The following is a 26,540-nucleotide window of genomic DNA, read 5'->3' on the forward strand; positions in this document are numbered from 1 at the left end:
CACATTTATTTCCCTGTGATATTTTGCTGACTGAACACTGCAAGTGAAGTGAATCCCAGGAGAAATTGTTTTGGGCAATGAACAGTATAATTTTTTCTGTTCGTACAAATATTTCATCAGAGCATTTAAGCTTCATTACTGATAAGCTACTTAAAAAGTCAGAAGGTTAGATGTAGACTGAAACAGTCCAACAGGTCTGGTCTGTTAAATCCTCTACTCTAACCCCTGTGTATTGCAAAGGGTTATTCTCAGCCTGGTACTCTTGTGTGGGTCCCACAAACCTGAGTTTGGCCAGAATGTATCTCCTAGAGAGGGATCTTGCTGTGCCTTTCAGTGAAAATGACTCTCTGGAAAGAGTCATATAACTGCAGCTGCAATAGTGTCTAAGTTCTGACAGTCTCTGCCATTTCTTTCCATTTAATGTTGACATGCTGAACTCTTAGCGGAGCCATAGAGTTTATGGATACAGAAAAATTTGTCTGTTTGAGTCCCTGAGTTTTAAAAGATGTGATTGTAATTATCATATATAAGGTGCCCTGCTGCTTAGGCATGGGAGGTGACAGGAGCTGGGGATGATCTGTGCAGGGTTTGAGTCTTTTGGGACTTAGAAGAATAAATCACTCTGGGTTACGGGCCAAACAGGGCCAGAGAGGGAGATTTCTCCTCATACGTTTCTTCCAGTGTTTCATAACTGTGAGTATTTGCAAGAAAGTGTATGTAAAAGGGAAAGGGGTGCTCTGCAGCGCAGCCTCAGAAGACTTATTTACTGTCTACTGGACTGTATCTTTTATCTAAATGATCTCGAATTAGGTGTTTGTTCATTCATTCATTCTGAACATTGCCCATTTTTAAAAGAATGTATTTGTTTAGGAGTACTCAGTTACTAGCTTTCAATCATAGCCATTTTCTTCAAAAATGTTTAACGCTGTTGTACTATACTATGAGGTCTCATTCTTGGTAACTAAGCTTAGTAAGTAACAAAGCTTCATTGCTTCAAATACAGTCTTAACATAAGGTGGGTGTAATAGAAGACTCTGGAAGGATGTTTTCCTTCATTCACATATATTTTACCAAGCCATACAAGCATTATGAAGACTCTAAAATCAAATATTCTCTGATTTTTTCAAAATAAAATTGGATTTTGAGAGCAATATGTCTTCCCTTCAGCATCATCATTTTTCAATGAAATGTAGTAAAAAATTCTTTTTCAATTCTTAAATATTATTCAACTACTTTTTTCACTCAGCTTTAATATAATTTTGTTGTCTCCCACAACGCCAAAGTTTTATTAATGAACATCTGATGCTGTATGAGGTTGGGTTTTCTTTAGCTCCTTTCAAAGTTATCAAAATAATGCTGATTTTTGATACTTGTTTTCACCAAAAATTTTCCACATCTCTTAAAATCCAGGCGGTCATTTATTAACAGGGGGGAAAAAGGTAGAAAATTCCCTGCCCATCATTGTTTTGCCCCATAGTGTCACACCCCAGCTTGAAAAATTGCGGAGCCTGTTCTGTGGCCCTTCTCCAGCTTTGGCGAGAGTTGGGCCCTTTCGACCCCAGCTCCACGCAGAGGCGTGCAGCAGCGCTGTGCCACCGGCGTGCCGCGTGGGTGGAGGGAATGGCAGAGCCCTTGTCTTGGCGATTTGACTTCCTACAAGGCCTTTAAATCTCAGATTAAGGAGTCTTTGTGTATTCTGTATGTTTGCGGATAATGTCTTGAAAAGTTCCGTAGACACATTTGGTCACCTTAAACTCAAAGGTGTTTAGTTTTTCTTTAAATTGTGAGGTTGCCTCTCAGTGGTGGGAAGGAAGGCAAGAGAGACTTTCACAGTGCCGGCAGTAATAATGTAATGTGCGGCTGCCGGCAGAGCCGAGCTGACACATGAAAGCTCGCAGTACTGGAAGTGTGAGAGGTATTCATGGCTTTTCTGAATAATGTGATTTTACAAGCTCAACATTGTTCCTGATGAAAACCAACCTGAGAAAGGCAGAAGGAAAACAGACATTTGACGCATACAACTGCCAACTGCTGGGATTTTTTTTTTTTTAATGAGAGCCCTTCTGCAAGGAGCTATGTATTCTAGTGGAGATTTCTGTGAAGCTGTGTTATGCTACCATGAAAAAATTTCACTTATCCAAAACTCGCACTGTTGTGTTGTCTCTCACTCAAAATTCTGGATAGTCTGTAATTTTTACTGCGTGATTTTAGCTTGCTAATTGGATATTTTAAGCTAGTAATATATAATTTTAAATTAGAAAAGGTAACTTTCATAGGCCACGTTTTTGAAAAGATCTCCATAAATGATGACTCTATATGTAAGTACATCCACTTGCATGGGCAGAAAACTTCATCCGAGCATTCAAAGAGTTCACCTCCCACAATACATGCTTTGCAGCTATATTTTCTGAGGATCTGCTGTTCTTGTTCTTGGCATTGCTTTCTATCCTAGCCATAATGATGAAATCACAAGTTCCTGTATACGCGTTTTTATCAGAAAAGCCAAATACTGATCCGTTAGTGATTGATGTCTAAACCCTAGCTTCGTGTTTTTGTCGTATTGCAAAGCAGCAGCACGTTCAGAGGGCCAGCCTACACAATGATCTGCTTCTTCAGAAAAACTAAAGTCCTATTTACAGATGAAAAGATCAGCCTTTTAAAGATTTATTTCTTCATGGATCTAGGCAGCTGCAACAATAGGTATGCTATAGGAGAGAAAATAAGTACAGATTGTTACTTCGCTTGGGAGCCCTGGGCAAGGAAAAGATCCTTCATTTGCATTTTTGCATTGCCCCTTTTGCTAGGGGCAGCTCAGAAAATAAGCTGGGAAGGGGCTGGATGAACTTGTGGCTGTTGCTCTCCCTGTGATGTTCGGTTAAGTCCAAAGGCAGTGAGGGACGATGGAGTCGGTGCCTCCTTGAAGGTGGGGTTGCTACAGGGGAAGAGGCAGGAAACATCTCTAAAATAAATGGAAAATGTGGCTGAAACAACTTCTACCTGTCTGGCAATAAAACCGTTTCTGCATCTCTTGCAACCCTTCAGTACGCCCCCAGAGGGAACCTCAGCACTGCCCTCTGCGGCTGTGCTGCTCTCCACCGACTCACTGGCTGAACAGATTATTTTAGGCAGCCCTTTCCAGCCCTGCTCCAACACTCTTAGATTCCCATGGATCTTATAAAGCTGCAGAGGTTGATCAGCTTTTGATATGTTCCCAGTGAGCATCAGGCAGCTGATGATGTTGGGAAGAGCAGTAATTTACCATCTCTGAGCATTTGCTGCCAGTTTCGGCAATGATCTAAACACAAGTCCAGGGGGATTCTGGACACAGGGCAAGAGAAGACTTAACAGTACAGCTGTGCCGAGAGCCAAGTAGCTACTGTTTTATGTTGAAGTGATTAAGAACAACAAATATTTCTTGAAATGGCTTTTAAGTAATTAAAAAGAAAAAGTGAAATAAAGCATAGTACCAGGAAGAAAACATATATCTGATATTTAATTTATGGTAAGCTCATATGCTTTGTTGACTCTTAGCAAAATAATGAAAAAATTCCATTGTATGAGTTTATACTAAGGTGATCCCAACCAGAATTGCTGCTTTCCATTTTCAGAGAAAATGTTGGTTGCCTTTATGATCTTTTCAATTGGATCAGGGCCTAGAGTACAGGTAAAGTAGCAGTATGGGCAAGAAATAAATGCATTTGTCATATTTAAGCCTGATATTCAGAGCTGTGGCTTTATTTAAAGTAAAATTTGTTTTTGGAACTTATGAAACTCTTGGCCATTTGGATCAGAGGGCCAGAGACTGCGACACTGTGATCGTTTCAAAGAGGGACATTTCAGCCATATTTGAATTACGCAGGCAATCTGTCATTGTCAAGATAGTATCTGAAAAACAATTCTGCATGGGGAAGACTCATAACCTGGTGGGTAGGAATTTACCTCTTTTAATGTCATCGTCTTGGATGTGGCATCAACTAGTAGATTTAAGATGAAGTTAGCAGGGGACCGACAACTCTGTCTTCTCAAGCTCCGTTGTCATCTTTTTTTAACACCAAAGAAAAATGGTGATGGTAATTGGCTGAAGGAAAGTTTGTATTCTTGTCTTGCAATCAACAGTATGCCAGGATTGGGAAGATGATTAGAGCTAGCGTCTTGTCAGTGTGTCTGGATACAGCTGCTTCTGTATAGTAAGTAAGTAAGTGGAGTATTTGTAAGACTTAACAGTATTAAGGATCCTTATGCTGGGGTTTTATGTTCAGTCTCCACCAGCTCCTGTTTTTTTCACAGTTTAAATGAGAACATTGAGAGACTGAACAACACAGTGTTTGTTCTAAGGTAATAGCACTGGTTTTGCTGCTAAATAGGATTGTTAATGCAGGATGCTTTTTGTGTAAGATACCAAGCAGTGTGATGCTGCTTTCATGCAGAAAAGGTGAAAGCATGACTCCGGTGGCTTATAGGTTTTATGAGCCAGCCCGAGAGTTGCTACAGGGTCTCATTGGATTTTCTAAGTGATACTAAGCTGTGATCTTATTCTGTCAACCCTACTTATGTTTTTCATTATATTCACTAGTGGTATCAAAAAGCTGGTGCTCCAAAATGGTAAGTTTTGGAATGGAAAAGTTTGAAATGGAAAGTTTTCTTTGCCTGTATATTAGAAGACCTTTGCACTGCTTTTGTCTGATCTCCCTAGTCATGCATACCTCAGTTGTTGGGGTTTTTTTCCAGTACTCTTTTAGTCACTACAGACTTTAGTTTCAGAGTGGAGCTGTGTTCTTGTCATTTTGTTGGGGTTTTTTTCTTTTAATATGCCCTTCTGGAAAAATGTTTGTTTTCTCCAGATGATTCCTTCTTACAATTGCCTTCACAGCTTGCATGTCTCACTTCTAATTATATGAAGGATATTTTCTCCTCTTATTCTTCATGTCAAGAAAAGGACTGATTTTTTTAGATTGTCTGCATATACCCTTAAAATTATTGGCAGCATGTTGAGAAATGCTAGTTGAATGCTGTTGTTCTGGTGGTTGCTGTTTCTCTCATGCTCACCCTTTTCTCTTACAAGTTTTCTCTGACTTTAGTAAGAATGCCTGTTCATGTTGACATTTTATTACCTTGTATTTTGTGTAATATTTATTTCTTATGGAGTTCAAAAATTCCTCAGTATTTCTTTCTCATCACTATGTTTTGTCCAACTTTTTACCCTAATATTTATCACAAAATAAATTTTGCTAATAAATCCAACATATTTAGCTTAATATCATTTACTTTTGATCCACTGAGTTTGGAATTAGAATGAATTTTGATTCTGCCATAGACCAGCTTTTCATCCTTCTTTTATTTTTCCTCCATTCCCTCACTTTATTTAATTCTCTAAAAAATAACTTCTGTTAAATCTGTCAGATTAAAAGACTTTGGAGCACAAATACTTCACTTGTAAGGAAGATAAAACCAAGATCTGTGTTTCAATGAGAAAATGCTGAAATTTCCCTCTAGATTTTTGTTTTCTCTATGTCCTACATCTTCCTCAGCCTTGACAATCAAAACAGACCAGCCAGTTTTATCCTACAGTTGATTTATGGGAGGTATTTGATTTCACTGTCAGTGTTTTGTACATGAGTACAGTCTCTGAGTCAAACTTTTGTAAGAGCTGATTTTCACAGTAGCTAAATGTTGTCCCACCTATCACCTAACTTGTGCATGTACTCTCCTGTTCATCAAACACAATTTCAAGGTTTTTTTCTTGTTTCTTAGTTCTCAGTTTTGCAACTTTTTTTTTTTACAGTAAACTGAAATGTATTTTCAACAATAAGAATACATTTTTTAATAGAACTCTTGGCTTTACAGAGAGATTGCAACATCTCATTTTTGGCTGTCTACATAATTGTTATGAGTGTGGTAGGATAACACGGAGACAAAGCAGAGGTCCACTTGCTTTGTTAATAAAATTGGAATATTGGTACTGGATTGAAAAAGCTTGATTGTCCTCTGTGAATTTTGAAATTATAGCCATTTTGCCAACCTTGAATACATGAAGCTACATTTAAAAAATAAAGGCAATATGATAAGGATTGTGTGGCTGCGGGGAATTTAGAAGTATTGGGGTAGCTTGTACTCAGTGTTCCCAGGCAGCCACACAGTCCTAATCATATTGCCTTGATTGCGCTTCACAGCTAGGTCATTTCTTAGTATGCGAGGCAGTTTGTGCAGCACTAATTCAGGTATCCGTGGGGGGAGTTCTGCCTCGTGGTGAAGACGTACGGGCTGGCAGCATCATCCATGGGCTCGCACAGCCTGCGGAGGCACAGCAAACCTGCAGCTGTGGCTAGCAGAAGGCGACCACCACTGAGGTCATTCCCCAGGTCTCGTCTGTAGCTTTTAATTTTTGAGATCTCCTTCTGTCCTTTTGCTCAGCAACACAGAGGCCTCCTCTGACAAATAAAGTAAATGAGAAAATTAAAGAGAAACTGCCTAAAGGTTTACTTAATGTATGAAAATCCCATGTGGCGATTGGCTGTGCAAGCCGGAGTGACAATTTGCAGAGGAGGAAAAAGCAAACATACAGCTGTTCTGGATTAAGGAAGATGTAACAGAAATAGTGTCTGCATGAAAATAAACCAGCCTTAAAAAAAAAAAAAAAAAAAAAAAAAAAAAAAGCGTTGAGTACAAAACTCGTCTGTATTAATAAAATGAAAAAATAAAAGCAAGATTTCTGATTCCTAAGAGCACAGCAAAACATCCAACCTAAAAAGGATGTATATGCTGGAGTACGTTGTGTAGTCATCAGGATTATTAGATAGCACCAGTATCTACCATCAGTAGCACAACCTTTTAATCTCTGGAGGCCTGGATTATTATTAATATTTTTTAAAATCTAAATTGGGTCTTAAATATTTTGACACTTTCAGGTTAGCAGAATAGAGGCTGGAGGGCACTATGAAACACCCTGTGTGACAGAACTCAGTGCACTGAATACTCGACTTTGCACTAGCAGATAGTGCCAAGTGGGAGGGCTCCTTCCTGTCAGGAATGAGGGGTTTTGGCAGAGGTAAGAGTAAAATCCTGCACAGTGCCTGCCTGTGCCATGCATGACTAGCTGATAATCTCGGTCCTTCATGGAGCACTGTAATTCACTCAGAGGATATTTTTAAAATGTCAGCTGGTCAAGGATCAGCCCTGTTCACTAACAAAGGCTTGATGGTCAAACAGAACTGTTAAGTATCTGCTAAAAAACTCACAGGAAGGTCTAGAAAAGGAAACTGTCCTTGGTGAAGGTCACCCTGCTAAAAAGAGGGAAGAAGGCAGGGAAACAGCAGATTAAGCAGGAGAGAAAAGGAGCGAAAAGAGGATGAAAGGATTGTTCAGTGCCTGCACGTGTAGATCCAGGAGCACATTAAATCAGAGTCTAATATTGAGATACGAAGGAAGAAAAAATGCATACCCAAAACAGACATTATGCAACAAACCATGCTATTTAGTTGTGTTAGGACATACGCTATCTCAGGAGATGAGGTGAACTGAATATGCTAAATAAAAAGCCTAGAACAGAAAAACAATTAATTTGGAAAAGAAAATCGTCCCATAAAAGCAATGATCTTCTTTAATGCTATTCTGTTTTCTCCCAAATACCATCAAACGTTTATTCATTATAACTTACAGATAAATACCAATTGGAACAATCATTGTGAACAATATTTTTCAAATTTCTTACGGCATTAAATATGCCTCATTAAGTTATCTTGCACTCTCCTGACATTTCTGTAGCAGCTGAAACAAATGATTCCATGGAAATGTAATGAAGATAAGGCCATCTTGCATGCATGTATTATCATGCAGTCTTTTATTGTGTTTTCACATTCTGATTTTCTTTACTGGCTCCTCTCCTCTATTTAAACTGCTGTTTACTTGCTCTAGATACAGAATTATTCATTTCCTCTTAGTTTATTTCCCTCTGCAGTTTTGTAGTGTGTTTACACTTTGTAAGTGTTTATCTTTGAAACTCTCCTGTGTCATGAGGGAGTACTATGATTTTTCTTAGGCATATGATGAAATGAAGAGCAGGGCAGTTTTAGTTAAAAGTATTTGCTCATTTTGGATACTTATCTTGGAAAAAAAAGTTTAAGCTCTGTCTTTTTAATGAGTATTTAGCATTCCATTCCCCTTTACATATCAGGCTACAACAGTGAGTGGTGCGAATGTGACATTTTTAGCCCTAGAGCTTTTGCATGTAGTTCACAAGTATGGCTTTATGACCAAATTGCATAGATAAACAGTGTTAAGACATGAACTTCTGCCTGGTGATTTTAAAACTATTTTCTTACACAAGAAGAACGTGAAGATTCTGGACTCCTTGATCCAATGCTGTTCCTGGAGGGACATTGCCTGATAGCATACACAAGGCTTATGTTCCTTTTGCTTCAGTCCAGTTTGTCTAGGAACATTGACCAGTTCAACTGTTGAGCAATTCCAGTGCATCTCTGCTACCAGAACTGTTAGATATAACCAGCTAGTGCACAGATGGTTTGGCCAGCCCAGATCTGTGGCCATGGAAGTTAAGCCTTGCTTAAGGCTGATGTTGCCAGATGGTTTAGGATCCCAGCTGCAAACCCAACCCTGTTTAGCCCTGTCTCCCCATAGAGTGGGGTGATCCCCAGTGAGTTCCTGTTGTGTCCAGTTCATGGCTGACACTCCTCCTGGGGCTTTCCTTTCTCTTGTGTCTCAGGTGTATGGTATTTATTACATGGCTCTGAGCCACATCAAGATTTAGGTTTACTGCTCAAGAGGATAGAAAGGTTGGCCAGCCTGGTGCTGAGCCATGTACCAAAATTGACTGAAATGATTTTAAGATTGAGCAGGAGATAGGTGACTTTCCTGTAATTGTGTTTTGGAAAATGACTGAATTGGTTCAGCTACAGCTTTCAAAGGAGAAAAATGCAGAAAATTTCAACTGGAAGCATTCTCTTTAGCAAAGATAAAAGCAAATGAACATGGAGCTTACCATCCAAGACTCGAGGAACAATTTTAACCATCTCTAAAATTGATGTGGTTTGTGTTACTGTTATTGTTCATTACCAAGACAGCTGTACTATTTTTTCATCATTTAGAATCACTGATATAGTATTCACTTGTTCTTCTTGTGAGCAGCTTAGCTGTACATTGTTTTGTTACGTTCACTGCAATGAGCTGTTCAAAAAATGCTTCGGAAGATGATGCTTGATAGTGATCAGGTGTATAATGCCTTCTTAATTGGACTGTGATGAAATTTAATAATTTTGAATGCAATTCTAATGTATTAAGGTTTTCTTGAGAGTATGGGAAATAAAGGAGCTTTAGTACCTCTTGGGATATATGATGTTTAATTAAGTTATTGCATTTCTCTAAAATGAAATCAGAGAGAATAATATCATATGTGCTCAAAATGCTTACTGGTTTAATAGATCAAATGGTGAAATAGTGTTTAGCTTTAGACACATAAGTTTTTGAAGGCTTACGGCATGTTTATTGGTCTCTCCTAGTTGTTCCGTATGATAATGTAATTCAGGGTGATTGCGGAAGTTTTTATTTGGTAGATTACTCTGTTAACCTGGCACTCCAGTAAATTGTCATGTTCTAGCCAAAAAAGCAGGACGTTATGCAAAAGAGCACTTCAGCACCTAAATCTGTTCAGCATACAGGCACATTACATTTTTCATTTTATTTTACTGTTTTGTAGGACTGCATTGATGTAGGCTGGTGGGAAGGAGAGCTCAATGGCAGACGGGGAGTTTTTCCAGACAACTTTGTCAAGCTTCTTCCTTCTGATTTTGAAAAAGAGGTAAGTAAATAACGTATTTCTTCAGCTTCACTTTAAAATACAGAATGAAACTGGATTTGAAATTCTGTTTGGAATACATGAGTTAGACAAAGCTTTACTTCTAACTTAATAACAAAAAAATATTGAGAGCAACAAATTTCTGGGTTACAAAGCATCTGTGAACAGTGTAGTACTCAAAGTCATATTAGGCAGTTTCTTTGAAGGGTTTCACGTGGCCTGTCCAGTCAGTCAGCCTCCACTACGTCATTCTTAAAGCCCTCCAGCCCCTGTTCTAAGTTTGAGAGAGAGAGAAACTGGAGATCACAGTGTCATTTGCTGGGGCAGGTGGTGCAAGGGTGATCAGATTGTTAACTTGTCTCCATTATTTTTGTGGTAGAGTGCAAAGTATTAGTGTACCACCCACTGTAGACAGATGTCATCCTGTCTTGCCAGCTGTCATAGTTGCAAGCACTCTTCCAGAATGAAAAGGGTGAAATTTTAACTGGGAGATTTGAAGGAGAATGCTAAACATTTGGAATTTCAAAGACATCTTTCTTTATCCTCTCAGAAATATTTAAAAAAAGAAAGTATAAAATCTATTTAAAAAAAAGCTTTTTCAGCTTATATTGATTTGAAAGTTGAAGGCAGAGTTGTTATTTCCCAAACAACATTTGGAAATACTGCAGCTTCCTGGAAGAAGGTAATGGATTACTTCTGCTAAAAAATCCGTTCTATTTTCAGGAATCCATTTTCAGTCATCAGTGCAGTATTATGAGCTTGTAATCAGCCTTTTGATGAATATTTTGCAGTGACTGTGTACGCCTTCTGTGATAAAACAAAGACTTACACTCTGCCTCAATCTTTGGCAATAAAATTGGATGCCAGAGGCAAAAATTAAATAACTTGGAAAGCTTGACAGAGGAATTATGAAACAACTTATAAAAGTTAACATGATAATTATTGAAAATGAAGGTAGAAGAGCAGCAAAAACTGTTGGAGATTAAAATGAAGTTCCATATCACAGTGGATGCTCTGGCTTTAGGCCTAGTAATAAAGGAAGGTGGTTTTCAGAAGAGGCAGAAATCATAAACCTTAAGACATTATGAGTCTTCAAATAATATTACAGAAGAAAAAAATCTTTTCTCTTATCCAGTGTTTTGGTGGTAAAATTTATTCAGTCTTTCTAAACTAATAAATGATATGTCATTAAGGGGTTTTTTTGTTTTTTTTTAACCCTTCAGAGTATGATGAATATAATTTCTGTTAGCCCCAAAACGGGCTTCTATGTGATAAAGTAATATTCTGAAGAATTAGAAGTAATTTTTTTCTATTGTCTTTTTGCTTCAGCCTATCATTTTCCTTCTTATTACATACAGAAAGCATGTCCTCAGCTGAATCTATACATGTTCACTGTTTCTGAAAATCTGTGACCATTTTAAAGCCTACAGAGAGAATAAGCATCCTGCCTTTCTACACTCAAGCTTTTGGGGGTGAAAGGCAAAAAAATTTAATAACTTAACTACTTGTTGTAAACAGTCTGTAAGAGACCTGTGAATAGCCCCAAAAATCCTGTGGTAAAATGACCAGACCATCCTTGCTTTTTAGTAATGCCTGAGATTTACTTCATTTAGGAAAATCCAGAAGTATTCTCTTTGTATGTTCCACCTGCAGCAGGTAGAAGAGTATAAATGAATGAATTTTGCAGTAAAGCTTGTTGTACTTGTTTTCACCACTATGTCATCTCTCTGCAAATAAGTGCTATGTGACTGAATATAATTGCCTATGTGGAATCAAGCTAAACTGAAAAATCTTTTATTAAATACTCCATTTCATTAATAAGCTGATATGAAAAGAGGAATAAAGCAAAAAAAAGAAAAAGTAGACTTCATGTGCTATCTCAGCTTACACTACCACATCAAAATCCTCTCATCTCTCATATTCTGCAAACTGTGTGTGCTATCTTAAAATTTCTTTTCAGAAACTTTCATCCTTGTGAATTGTTTCAGTGGCTGAGTGATATAAGGAAAACTCATGTCAAGATGTTCTCTTTTACTGGTTTTTTTTCGTGTGTTGTTGAACTGGATAAGAAGATGCATTCTGAAAAATCATCCTGGTTTTCTCTGATTCCACACTGTAAAGCATTCACAGAATTGTGGTTTAGTTTTGTATCTGAATTTCAGTCACTTCAAAGTATTTACATGAATGTAGCATGTATTTCAGATTTTTAATACTAGAAATGCCAGTTTCTCATTTGAATCTGTGAATAAGAAATGACAATATTAATGACTAATAATGATCATTCTCATTAGGTTCATTGAGGAACCAGTAGGAAATAATATTCACAATTGCTTATGATAGCCACAGGCCCAAAGAGGAAAGGAAATTGGTTAGAATTTTTGATAGAAAAAAGCACAAAATTACCTGTCTTTAGATCTGGAATTGCTGATAGAAATGGAGTCAGGAACAAATCCAGGTAAGTTTGCTGTAAACATAGAGAATAACAGTTTTTTAAGCTGGGAATGGCACAGATCTGGCCACATTAGAAAGTAACTTGTAGGACTGTAGACTGTCTTTCTTTGCATGAATCAGCGCTAAAAGGGAAAGAAATGGATACTTTTCCACTGGTTTTGTCAGGTATTTTCTGATATGATCCAGAAACCTTGGATTCTATCCCATGGTCTGAAAGAGTATTTGTTGCAGTGGTTCTTCTGCTTGTTGAGCAAAAGCTCAGGGCCTTTTCCCAACTCCTTGTTCAGGCTGCTATTTTCCAGTACTGTTTCTTTTCCATACCTAGCTACCTGTCTCAGGTCTCTCCTATGTGCTGTCCTGTCCCAGTCTCCACCTCTCAGGTGTCTCAGTGGCAGTAATTTTGCCTGAGCTCACTACCTGGTCTAAATGACTCTCTCTCTACACTCAGTCTCTCCATTCAGCCAGCTTTTCCTCTCCCCACGTGCTCCTTGTCCCTGCTCTGTAGTTCTATTTTCTTCCCGTATAACCAGTCCCAGTTTCCTCTCTGTTGGCCTCACATCCCATCTGGCTCCATCACCCTCTTGGTTATCTCATCCAGCCGCAAACCCTTGCAATTCCTCCTCGGTTCTGCATGTTTCCCTCTGCAGTCTTAGTGCTCCTTCACTCTAGCTCCTTTTCTGATGTTTCTCTGCCTTTCAAAATAGTGTATTGCCCTCACCAGCTTCCAGTTAAAGCCAATTTGTCTAATAAACCCCAGGATTGTTTCTCTGTGGTGTGTCTACATTAGCATTTTAGTTACAATCAGGAGCGAGGTTTGTAGTGCATCTCTCACTTGTCCATCTCCAGTTACTGTGCTTTAGTTTGCCTCACAGTTAGGTCTTGGAGGACATGAACTAGACTCCTTTCAGATGAGAACTAAACCACAAGCTGTGATGAAGGAGCGCACCTCATTTATTCCAACTGCTGGTGGCTGGTCAGTCAAGCTAGTCCGGAATAAAACCCAGAATTGGTATATTGTGCTGTTGGATCCTCAGCAGCAGCTGCTCCACTCATCAGCTATTGTCAGCCTACACTCAGCTGCCTCCACAAGACATTGTCCATGTCTCCTTTCCCCTCTTCCACCTTTTTTCCTGCATCTGTCTGCAATTGAACCTTCAACTATGTTGCCTAACTTCCTGCGGAACTGTCTCTGAGAGTATGAAGAACTTGCTGTTCCCAACATTGGCTCATTGCAGCCAGGACAGACAAGATCATTTTAAGTTCCTGTGTCCTTGGTCAGAACTTTCTCAGGTTGATCATAAGAGATGGTCCATTCACATCTGGCTAGGACAAGGTGCTAGGAGAAACCTGAGGCTTGGAGGATGGCATATTCAGAGATTTACACTGTTAAGCTTACTCAGTTTGTGCAAAACTGTACTTTACTTTTTTATTATACGAAGAAAACAATTATTAATTTTTAATTAGGTTTTGTTCTCAATAACAATTTTTTTTAAGGGCAGGTATTAAAATAGTATGTTGTTTGGTCTGGCATAGTGCTCCATTTGCTCTTGTATTCATTCCAAGATATATACAGTGAATGTCCGTGTGGTGTGCATTTGTACACACATGACAACACAGAAGGAAAGTCACTCCACGTTTAACCTGCAGGTGAAGAGAAATGGTTCTGGAACTGATTTGGTGATCATGTTTATCATCCATACTGTTACAGATCTATAGGCAAATGGTGAAAACAGAGAAGGTAAAAATAAATTATACAGATTGATTGGAATAATTTATTTCATTTCAGCAAAACATCTAAAACTTTGATAACTGGTATCACAGCAGGTGAATAAAATGTAACCTTTGCAGCATTTCATGTGTTCTGCATTTGTGTCCTATTTATGAGTCAGAAAAACACACTTCAGCTCCTACCATGTCTACCTATTTTTTTTTTCAGAATGGCTTGGAATATTTACAAGATTAAATTTTAATTAAATAGGTTTCTTCAGTATACTAAAGTTCACGTATTTCACTAATCTTAAGCCACATAAACAGGACTTTTTTTTCCCAAGCAGGAATTTTAAATTATAAAACCAGAAAAATGTCATTGTATATGTCAATTCTATTTTCTCTCTTAAACTTTATTTTAATGAAGTTACTTGTGGTGAAATATAGGACAGATCTGTGGTCTCAAGTCATTTAATTCTTAATGTTAAGCAAGGTCTGATTACACTCAACCTTTGTGTGAATAAGATTTATAGGAATTTTGAAGCAATCTCTTTTCTTCTGCTATTAAATTTTAGAGACCTAAGAAACCACCACCTCCATCAGCTCCTGTCATCAAACAAGGATCAGGTAAGGTGTAGCTGATTTTGTACAGCATGTGTCAGTGAACACATCTCAGTCTAAATATGTGTATTCAGATGTATATAGAGCTCATCTGCATCAAAACTGATATGCAGGAAGTGTATAAACAACTAGTAAAGCAGAATCAAAATGTGAAAAGATGAAATAACCCTGAAAGACTGTGATCTGCTTTTTGAATCTATTACAGGCAACCAACCATCTGCACCATTTTAAACAATATATTTGCCCTCTTAAACATGCTAATTTGGAGCAAGCATGATATTCTAGAGTTTAATTTTTAAAAGTAAGTTCTCCAGTTCCAAAGACACTATTTCTTGACTTAAGTTGATTGTGTTCATGTCTGCAGTATTAGACCCTAAATGTTGGAATGTAATAATATCGTAGTAGGAAACCACATCTACTTTATGCCTATAGATCTGATCTATTCTAGAGATAAAGAGCTTTTTTCCCATCATGTTAGGCAACTTGGCTATAATTCCGTGGCCTCGTCTGAGTTACAGTTTAGATCTTACAGATCTGCATGAATGCCGGAGCCTGTCTGTCTGTCTCCTGGTTCTATGCTAAAATTACAGATTTGTGTTTTTCAGTACACTTTATAATCATAAGTATAAAGCTAAAGGAGTCATCTTGACTCTGATTATGTAGACAGTTGTTTTGCAAATATATTAAGGAGCTGACCAAGTTTTCCAAATGGATGAGTGTTATCAAAGCTATTTTTGCAATATGTTAAAGTTGTGTCTAAATACTTAGAGCTGAAGCCACTTTTTTTTGTGGTTTAAATGAGACCTTTCAATAAAATTTTTCAGAACTGTCTGGGTGATTCAGTAAATTCTACAGCAGCTTTCCTACTTCCCCCACTGCTGGGGCATGTTAGGAGGAAGAAAACTAACATAGCCAATCTAGTCAGATTTTTATTTTTCTTTTCACTGTGGTCTGTTCCAACTTTCAGTGCTTTAAAAAGTAAATTTCCCTCTCCTACAGTCTTGACCTATTAATAGAAGTAGTTACACCAGTACAATTTACTGTGAATCAATAGATTATAATTCACATAGTTTAATTCTACAAAGCAGTTCTTTGACTATGGAATCATGACTATAAATATATTGTTTGCTTATTGACACCCATGGTTTATTCTCTGTTTCTTCTTGAGACTCCTGAAAATCATAGAGGAGACTTAACTTTAAGATCCTTTAAGATTGTCTGGAGAGAGCAGTATAACTTTGCCATCTAGTGGTGCTTGCATATTAAAGATGTCTTAGTGACAACTAAAATTATAACCTCATGTGTGTTTTGCAAAAATTCTATAAAAGGTTACATTTCTCTCAATTTATACTCCTCTCATATTATCCTAATGTAAAATGGGAAAATCATACTTTTAACTTGTTTCTTCCTATTTGTATCCAACACATTTACTGTGTCTCCATAGCAGGGTAATGTGCCCATTTGCAGAAGGAAAAGCAGATGTATAAAGGATGCAGACAGTTTGGTTAAGGCCACCTGAGCCTGTGGCAAAGCCAAGGCTACTGTTCTTTGTCTTCATAGTCCATCTTTGACTAGTCCTTGTTGAGTATGCACAAGAGTTTCTTCTGAAATGCATTTAGTGGTGAAAATCATTCTGTTCTTATTACCATCCTGCCATCCTCTACTGTATCAAATTATCACTTTATCAGGATGACACTGTGTTTTACCACATCTGTACATTGGCAGGCTTTGCTGTTAATACTAGGTAACAATTTCCAGTAACGTTTCTGCATATTTAGCCTGTCGTAGCATGATGAATAAACTGAGAACTGCCAGTTGCAGGCTAAATAATTAAATATCAGTATGTTCTGATGCAGAGTATAAAATCAAAGCAGAGAAGTAGAATTGGTCTTTGTCGATAGTACGACTGCTACCTATGTAAAAGAGGGGGCTAGTTTGTATTATACTGAAGCTGGAAGTTTATACATATAGTTTAAGCTGTAAACAGACCATCAGGGCTGTCTGTGTTAGGCTACTTTACAAGTTAAGGTGAAAACCTTAGAAAAATTTAAAAGTGTAAGTTCCTTACACAGTCATTGAAAAGAGAGAGGCATTTAACTGGATATCTAGGGTGAGCAGTATAGCTGCATGTAGACTGAAGGGTGGGAATACTCTGTTGGATGCCTTTGGGGACTTGCCTGAAGTTCACCTGAGCTTCCTTACAGCCAGCATGCTCCAGTGGCCTTCTCCTGACAGCTATGCCGGGGCAGCATGGTGCCTGCCTGGTACATGCATTAATATGGGGTCAGGGCTCAGGCAGGAGTACACCTGAGCCTGGGAGCTCATAAGTGCTTGTAGGTCTGCTGCCGCAGACATGGCATGGGAATGTCCATTGGTGTGTTGATGATGTCCATTAATCATACGGTAATTGTGTGTGGGTGGCTACATAGATATAGGTGCCATTTCTCCTTGAACACACTAATACGTCCAAGATTGTCAAGATTTACTTGACATAACCCATATGTTTAGAATGGCTTTAATTGGATACTAGCAGCAGTTTCTTCTTTCAGGGGCAAAATATTTTTATGGCAGTTCTGAAGTGTTTATTGGCATCATAGTTTATACAAATGTTGCCTATTCAATGGCACAGTTACGTAAAGAAGCAATAGCTGATAATCACCACTGATGAGCAATTTGCACTGATGATTACTGATTTCTAGGAACCAGCTGCAGAAGAGAGTTGTAACTGCACATTCAGAAAATGTAAATGTGTTTGAGAACTGCAAACAATAGAATAGACTGAAGCAAAAAATTACTTTGTACTCCCTGCCCTACCTCCTCTGTTTTTCTTGGATGTCATCTACTGTAATTTTTATTGAAATACTAATAGCATTACCTAAAGCAGTTTTCAACACTGCTAAGTTGAAATGGTATTAGCACCTAGTAGCTAGCCAATGCAGTGAGGCCAAAAGCAAGAATACTGCTTCTTATAAAATGTGGGCTAGAAGATTGCATCTTGCATGTGCCAGGAAATTTGTGCAAAATCTTCCAGTTGTTGCTGCCACCAGTTCTCTTATACTCCTCAGAGTAACAGAAGCCGGTATGTCAGGGTCCCTAGTACTTCCAAGACTATGGTAACCTTCCAAGGTAAGCAGATGCTTACCTGAACATCTCTAGGCCAAAAGCTCTCATTGAAAATGCCTGTAGTCACTCAGAATGCTGTTGTTGCTAGTATTCTCATCCTTTTAACGTGTGGAAGTGAACAGCAAGTATTAGAAGCAAAAAGACTGTTTTTTTTTTTTAACTGAATGGGAAATAAAACCTGTATATTCATCTTTCTTAAGTATTTTCTTGGCAGAAATGCCCAATTAACTGATCTGTTACAAATGATTTTCCTCACTATTGAATTGCTCTCCAGTTTAGTATGTCTACAGAGTTAAAGGCTTACAAAATTTAAATTTCTGTCCTCATGTAAAAATCTGCAATTATTGAAATTTTTCAGAGAATGGTGAAAATGGTGAATGGGCATGTTTTTTTCAGGTTCTCTGTTTGCAAGCATGAACTTGATGGTGAAAACATAAACATGCAGTTTCTTTTGTGTCCTTTATGATGTAAGCAATTATATTTGAAAATAGATTTAGATTCAATTTTAGCAAGAAATTTTCAAAGTAGGAAAATCTAAAAAGTGTAAGAAATTGTAAAATTAAGTCTCCTATAGCCTTGTATCAGGGCTTGTTGGCTTGTCAGAATTCCAAATTTTCTGTTCTTTGACAGGCACCACTGATCGAAAGCATGAAATCAAAAAGGTACCTCCTGAAAGGCCAGAATGCCTTCCTAATCGAACAGAAGAAAGAGGTATGAAATGTGCTTTCCTGCTTGATTTTTGCAGAAAGAAAGGGTGAATGGAATTGAGAAACATCCTCATTTCCTAGTTCCTCACTAGGTAGATTTCATTAAGAATATTGGTTGGATGTTTATTTTCCACTCTAATAGGTCTCTGATTATATGCATATTGGAAAGGATCCCATGGTTGCTTTGAGGCTAAATTCAGGAAATTCAATTGTAGTGGGTATTGTAACAATCCAGAGGTGCTACATGTACTGACAGCCTCATCAGGAGACAAGGGAAGATATGCTCTCAATACATAAAATGCTATCAAAGGCTGAGTGCTCAGTAAAACCCAGGTCCTCAATGAAGTAAGGTATCCCAGTTTAGTGCCTGTTTTTATCTTAATATCTATATGCCTTGATTCTGTAGTTAAAAGAGGGTTGACATTTCTCCTGCATCACAGAGGGGTTTTGTGAAGATACAGTCATTAATGCTTATGAATCACTCCATTGTAATAGTGACAAATGCTCTCAGGCAAGCCTGCGAAGAAATTAAAAAATTCTGTCTTCAAAGCCAGGTTTGAACACTGTGCAGAAAATGAGGCATGGTACCATCCAGAGCACTGCCGAGAGAATGAAACCTTCAGTAATGTTCTGAATAGTACTGGGAAAAGTGTTGTACTGATTGTCTAATTGAAGATTATGTCAAGTTACATACACCTAAGTGGACTATTAGATTGTATAGACAAGCTTAACTACAGGATTTCTTAAATGTTTGAATTTGCAACCCGATAAAAGGCACATGTATGCACGTGAGTAAGTGTATAACATGCAGGTATAATTTAGTGCCAGAACATTCAGGTTCTGCACCAAGATCTGTTTCCGGATAAGTGTCTTAGCAATAGAGCAGGTGTTGTTTTAGCACTTTATCTGCATATATTTAGTTTTGGTAATGTGCAGTACTTGATGTGGTTGTCTTTGCAATAGAAAGCTGTGCTTTCCGTTTTTGGATTTAGAAAGCCAACTGTTGAAATGGTAGAAGTTTAAATATATTATTGTGCCAGGCTATAAATATCTGTAAGTTTTTTAGATTTTGAAAAACAGGCAACAGGAATTACGTCGACATTTGCAGAATACCAGGGAACGAGAGGAATTGTTCAGTGTGGTATGGCAGTATGGGTGGGCACAGGAACTTTCTTTATACTGTGCGTTGGTACAGGACAAAGTGTAGCCAGTCCCTAATACATAGTTTAGATTCTTGGACATTGACGCAGTATAAATAGTCATAGGAATAAGGATGTGAAAATTATACAATACTTTGGAATAACTTCAAGGTACGTTACAGAGGACCAAGTGATTAGGTCAAGTAAAAGTGTACTGAATAAAAGCTATTAGGCAGCGAGCAATAATCACTTACTGGACTATTACGACTCTAATGTATATTGTGTATTGCTGTCAACTTTAATTCCTGTACTGATTTATTCTGTGCCCGAGATGTTCAGATGCTATAACTTCTCATAGCATTCAGCTTCTGTTCTTTATTTAAACAGAAAATGGAAGTGTGAGTTTTCACCATCTTTACTAGACTACCTAGTAGCTCACTGGTGTGTTCCTAGCCAGTGCAGCTCAAACCGTTTAGAGTTTAAAAACACTTAAAAACACAGTAATAAATTGGTCTCTAGCTGTCTGAATGCTATTTCTTTACTGAGTTAAAGGCAAACATTGAAATGCATTATGCCACCATTTCATTTAAGTTTTTCTGCTAGTATTTTCAGGAAAAAGAAATTTCTGTTGATTAATTCCATGACCTGTGATTCTCTCAGACAGAAACCTAGAACCTGTAAAGTAACACCCTTTAATATTCCACACACCTCTTAGTATTGTCAAAGGAAGTGTTGATAGAGCAAGATACAGAAAGTGAGACTCGGGTCCCACTGAGAGTTTGGTACTTAACTTAAGAAGAATCTAGTTTTCTATGCTGTGGCAGACATGTTTAGTTTCTTCTGTGTTTGTTTGTTCTATTCTGCAAATTTAGAGCATATTATGTACAAGAGTTATTCATGTGTATTGTGCTTGACATAATCACAGACACTGCATGTTTGGCACTGGACTATTAATATTGTGACATATGCATAATCTCTTCTCCAAATGATCCAGTTTTTTCATTGGGAAGCTGAAAAAATAAGCACATAAGTCTGTGCTTAAACACCGAAATAAAAGGTCTGATATTTCAGAGGGGTTTATATCTTGCACCTGCACTTGAGCATATCTGTGATGGATTTTGTTGCTCTAACTGCATGTTTAGATTTTGGCCTGTCATTGCTGAATTTTAATGCTCGCATTTTCATTTAACTGTATTTTACTTGAAACACTCAGAATTTTTTTCGAAACTGGTATTTCTTTTGATTGTTTGACAGACCAGTAATAATATGCACCATTATCATCTGTGTGTTTGTGCCCTTCTAACTCAGTATGGTCTCATAATAGAATTTCATATAAGTTGTGCTCATGGGATATTATTCCATATGGTATGTAATTTCTTGCCATTCTTTTTATTTTTTACATATGCTCAGAAACCCGTGGGTTGCTAGAATCAAAAATGCCATTCACATTCAGACACTGCACGCTTCAGTCATGAGGATTTATATGCATAATATTCAGATGGTGCAAACATCTGATTTGTGCTAAACATTTTATTTTACATGAAGAATGATTTAAGATAAAAGTGGAAAGAACATAAGGTTATTCTTTTTATACAGTATATCTACAGTTGAGGAATTCTTGTTTAATTGTAGACTTGTGCAAATGAATTTCAATTAATAATACCTGTGTTCTTTTTTTCTGGAACTAATTGATTTAAAGAAAGATCAGAGAGAGAGCAGAAACAGTTAGACTTGCAGAAGCCTTCAGTTCCTGCTATACCTCCGAAGAAACCTCGGCCACCCAAAGCAAACTCTGTGAATAGACCTGGTACCTTGCCCCCGAGACGACCAGAAAGACCAGTTGTGCCTGTGACTCACACAAGGTATTGGTTTTCCTCTGTCCAGTGATTTTTGGATTAATGCAAGAAAACATATTTATAGAATTTAGATTTTGCAGGTAATGTCACTGTTTGTTTCTTAGTAAAACATATTTGAGGAACCTAGAAGAAAAAAACCTCACCCTTCTAGTCATCTGGCTGTATCATAACTATCTTTTCAAGACCAGTGGTTTTGGACTGTCCATTACCATTTCATTCCTACTGGTGAACACTGAAATGTCATAGTTTCCATTGCAGAATGTTTGTGAAATAGCTACATCAGTATGTTGTGCTAGTGTTGACTTTTGCTATCTCAAATTATTCCAGCTTAACTGGGGCACCAATTTAGTGCAAGAACTTGGTTTCTTGTACTGAGGGGAACAGTATTAGACAATAGCCATTTCAAATACTGTCAGCTTGGTTTCAGCCTGTTTTCCTTGATTGTTACAGATTAATTTTTAGCAAAATATATGCTTCTTCACACCATGTCCTTTAAGCTGGTGCTGCTGCAGAACACTGCTCATCAAGTGACTTATGCTCTAGTGTTGTTCTTTTGTTATTCTATAGTTTGTATGATGCTCTGTATCAGAGGTGACTACAGCCTTTGACAAGCACTGAGGAACTGAACTTCACAACACAACTGTCATATCCATTTACTCTCTACTAGGGCTGGGAAAAGGTTGTAGAAATTAAACACCTCACCTAAAGTCCTAATCAAGTCTAGATGGCTACATTATAGTCATCAGCTTCTGGGCTGAGCACTGTAGACTCTCTTACATGCAATGGAGAGAAATAGGCAAAAAAAAAAAAAAAAAAGGTAGATGCCTAGAATAGGGAGCAGCATATCTTGCAGAAATTGTAGAAAGAAGACATACAGAAGTAATGTTACTATTGAACTATTAGAACTATTAGCTGCCATTGAACTAATGGAGTTCAGATATACTATATTAATAATGGTGGATTAAATACCAGAATGGACTGTTGGTTAGAGTGGAATAAAATAGAAATCCTAGATATTGATTCCCCTCATTCTTCCACATATGGTTCATTAAACAGATGCTCTCAGCATGAAATCTGAGGCACATAAAGAACTGGTGCTTGACATGTGCTGCCAGTTTCATCTTACTGAAGTGTTTTGACTCTCTGAGAGCTTACCCCTCTGTCCATGTGCTAGGGCCACAGCTTCTTTTGGACACGTTGGCTTCGAATATGCTTGTCCAGTTTTTCCAAAGTATAGCCCACACCTGCTGATCACTTGGGCATGCTTGAGAAAGCAAGTATTTCCTATGGCCTTTAGATTTGGCCAAGTGATATTTTCTTGGCAAGATCAGTACATATCCTAGTGTTCAGTTTGCTGGCTAGTCATGTAATAGCGTAGCTATTCTTTTGTTCTATGCTTTGCCTGGATTGCTATTGTAAATATTGTTTTAACTAGAGCTGTGGTTAGCTGTTTTATTTCTCTTCTGCTTTCCTTTTTTCTAACTACGGAAATGTGTAATTAAATAAACCTTCTCTTATTTTTCTCAGATGTTTCAATTTTCATGTTAACTATGTGAAAAAGCATATCTAAATAGTAACTCTGTTTTGTTGTTAATTATCCAAATTCTGCTGTGTCTAGCATAGAAAAAAACACTTAATTCTTTGTGCCTAATACCATTGTATCTGAAAGAGTTTTACCTGTGACAGTCATTAGATTAAAACTTAGAGAGAAGGCTGACTTTTAAGGTGATGAAGGTCACAAGTGCTAGCAGTTTCACTATGAATAACTTTATCAGCTAATTCAAATTAATGGATTTATCTCATATAGCTGTTCTGTCCTGGTAAGCTCTAACCTGTAAGGGTGTCTCATAGTAAGAGGGCAGGAAGTTCGCATAATTATATAATGCTTAGAATAGGCTTGGAATTATTTGAATAATTAAGAACTGTGCAGCTTCAAGTGAAAGTGGTCATTTCCATAAGGTGTTTTGTACATTTTTTTAAAGTCAGTTAAATTTAATAAGATTGTAAATATTTTAAGACCTTCTGGTATCCATTTCCAGAATCTGTAAGACCTAAGGCAATTAAATAAAAATAGAGCCAGCAGAATTTTTCGCTGATTCTAGGGGGAAAAATTGCTGTAGATTTATAAAGCGATTCCCATGAGATTTCCATTGCTGCTGGCTAGCAGAAGAATTTCTCTTCTAAGTGCCTTATATCTCATGCATCTCACTGTCTTTTTGTGGAAAAGATTGTTTTTCCAAATATAATGCTCATTACTTGGAGGCAGGTTGGGACTTCAAGGGCAATGGGAGAGGCAAAAACCATGTGGGATAGAGAATAGCTGTTGATTTGCTCCAGAGGTTTCTCAGCTTATTCAGACATGCAAGTGATTTATACAGTTTACCAATGAGTCGATTCTCTGGGGTAGGCAAGTCATAAAGACCTACTGAAAATGCATTTTCGCAATCAGTCTAGACCGATGTGAGTCTATGCTGCTGTTGAAGCAGGCAGGCTCCCTTTCCTGGCAGCCTTTTTCCGTGGCCTTCCTTATGTTAGCACCAGTATTCCTGCGGCTGTTCAGCCGTATGGGTCAGGGAGTTGGTCCAGATGGCAATTAATCAGTTTGCAAGGGGATTTCTGTTGGTGTGGGTATTCTTTCAGGATGATCACCTGACAGCCTATCTGCATGGGCCGTGGTGGCAACACGGGGAAGGGAAGGAGCTGATGTGACCGCGGAGGGATGGCTCTACGCCTTTTGTAGCAGCAGGGATGTAGATTGGCATAAGCCTGTTGATTCTTTTGACACCAGAGGGTTGGTTGTTTTTATTTTTTCTTCTGGTGATGTCAGATGTCTTGGTTCTTTTGTATTCAAGCTGTAAATGTTGTGCCTTTCAGCCCTAAATCACACCAACCTAAGAATCTCCTCCAAAACAGTATCCGCACATCTCCTAGAGCACAGCTGACTCATGTGATGCTCTCAATTTGCTAGGAAATACGAATGTGCAAAATAGAATACACAGTCAGATGCTCATTGGCCATGTCAGGCAAGAAACTATGTTGCTTCTTAAATATTTACAAATATATAAGCAATTAAAAAGTAAAAGTCAAAGATACAGGGAAATTAATTGATCGGGTGGATCACTTGGAATACCCTCAATTATCATTTTACACACCAGAAATATGTTAAAATTCTTCTCTTTCTTTCTTGGTGCAAACTGTCTGCCATATTGATAATTGTGCAAAACTAGTTTGTTTTTCAGGTCATGAACTAGCTGTCTGTCTTTTTTGGGTCTTAGAATGTGTTACCCTACCATGGCATTTAATTGGATATAAATTCACTTAATCTGTGACCTCCTCTAGTTTTATAACAAATTTTCAGATTTTTTTTTTTAGTCTGTAACAGCCAAGTCTGAAACAGGATTTGCAGTGACTTTGTGTTTGGCTCATAAACTGCTGTCCTGAGTTCGGGTGGTCTCTCACCAGATTATGGCATCAAAAGCAGAGACAAATGACAAATCAACAAGGCTTGGAAGCACACGTCATGTTTTCTTATCAATGGCTAATTATTGTTGTTTTTAGGAATACATCATCTACCTGGGTTGTTTCAAGGACAAGCTGTATTTTTACCCAAAGTCCATTGTTTTGTGTACATCATAGTTTCTGCAGCACTATGCTGGAGATACTTATTGTGGAAAAAACTGTGATATTTGCTAAGCAACCTGGTAATGTTTCATGATGGTAAATAGAGCTTATTGCATTAATTGAACTGTTGTTGTCTTGAAATATCAAAGTAAATGTCACAGGGATTTGTCTGCATGAGCTGTGCAATGCAGAGATACTTATGTACTACTGGCCCTCTTATTAAAAAAAAAAAAATTCAATAGCCAGATTATTTCTGTATACTTAAATAGCTGTGGGATAGAAAGTTCTATGAAGAAAGAAAAATAATGTTACTTATGTATAAATTCCTGTTAGATTTAAAAACAGTTCTTCTCTATAAAGTATCACAGCTTTTTTGACACTTGTGTATTCAAAAGCCATTTTCAGACAAACTGGATGATCTTGTTTCTTTGGACCTGTGGAAACAGATTTCATAGTTTAATCTCATAAGCAATGTGCAAAAATAAGTAAGAATCTTTTATTGGTAAAGGAGCTGCATTTATGAGTAAATACTAGGAAAGGCTGAAAGACATTATCCTAGCCTGAAGTTTCTCTCCCTCTTTGTCTACAGCACGCTAGGTCACCCATCACTATAGCTGATGCCAGCCAATTAATTAGAAACAAGTACAAATAAGATGTTGCAGGATGTCCCTGTGCCCTTAGATTTCCTTCGTGCTGAGATGCTGTGAACATTTGAAGAATTGTTCAGGACGCTACAGTGTCTAAAATAGGCTTTTTTGACAGGTGTTAAAGAGAAATGAGATAAGGTTAATCCGCAGAGCTTGTCTGCTTACCGGAGATTGCTCTCCGTGACAGCGTGCTGTAACTCCAGTGCTACAAAGGAAGAATATTTCCCTCTCTCTTAATTAACTGCAAGTTAGCTATCAGTTTGCTGTAACCCACACACAAACTCCAATAAAATATCTCCTCTTGTTTTTCCAAATGTAGGAGTGATAGTCCGAAAGTGGAATTAGCGGGCAGCACGGTGTCCAGCACTCCAGAGAAAGACTCCTCTGAAAGAAGCAATGACATTGGTAAGTTACAGTGCTTTTTTAGTTTGCCTAAGAAATTTATGGCATAAATGTCTGCTTTTTAGTGACTCTGTTATGATCCAAAAGGCAGATGGAGGATTTGGCAACAAATGTGAATGAACTTATATCGAATTTTAACTGTAGAATTAAAGGAACATTTCTGCTTTACTTGTTTTGTTGTGTTTTTCTGTTTAAAAAAATAAACAAATATGAAATGGTGAGATATTTTGACTGGGAAGGCTTTTTGTTATTTTTGTTTAAAAGTCAGAGACAAGTGAGAAGGCCAAGGATAGTAAGTCATACTTGTTTAACAGATGTAATATTAATGCTGCCATATTTTTAATGCTGTAAAGCTTGTACATTTGGTGCTGTTAAAAAATAACCCGTGCATTTCCTAATACAAAGGCATAGAGACTAAACTAAAGAAAAATCCATTTTACTTAGAGCATTGAGTGAAA

The 26,540-nt window shown here is 37.7% G+C and overlaps 1 protein-coding gene across 5 annotated transcripts in view; it reads left to right on the forward strand.

The window, feature by feature from the left end:
* Nucleotides 1–26,540, forward strand: part of SH3KBP1 (SH3 domain containing kinase binding protein 1) — a 235,112-nt gene that overhangs the window by 189,834 nt on the left and 18,738 nt on the right. For 4 of the 5 annotated variants that reach the window (XM_026120727.2, XM_064499185.1, XM_064499192.1 and 1 more), the window contains 5 exons: nucleotides 9,710–9,811; nucleotides 14,542–14,593; nucleotides 18,341–18,421; nucleotides 21,256–21,418; nucleotides 26,000–26,085. In XM_026120727.2, the coding sequence (XP_025976512.2) occupies nucleotides 9,710–9,811; nucleotides 14,542–14,593; nucleotides 18,341–18,421; nucleotides 21,256–21,418; nucleotides 26,000–26,085 (484 nt within the window). The remainder of the gene's footprint in view (nucleotides 1–9,709; nucleotides 9,812–14,541; nucleotides 14,594–18,340; nucleotides 18,422–21,255; nucleotides 21,419–25,999; nucleotides 26,086–26,540) is intronic. The other variant, XM_064499178.1, reaches the window with a different exon arrangement.

The sequence above is a fragment of the Dromaius novaehollandiae genome, chromosome 1, assembly GCF_036370855.1.
Source record: "Dromaius novaehollandiae isolate bDroNov1 chromosome 1, bDroNov1.hap1, whole genome shotgun sequence".
In the NCBI taxonomy this organism is placed as follows: domain Eukaryota; kingdom Metazoa; phylum Chordata; class Aves; order Casuariiformes; family Dromaiidae; genus Dromaius; species Dromaius novaehollandiae.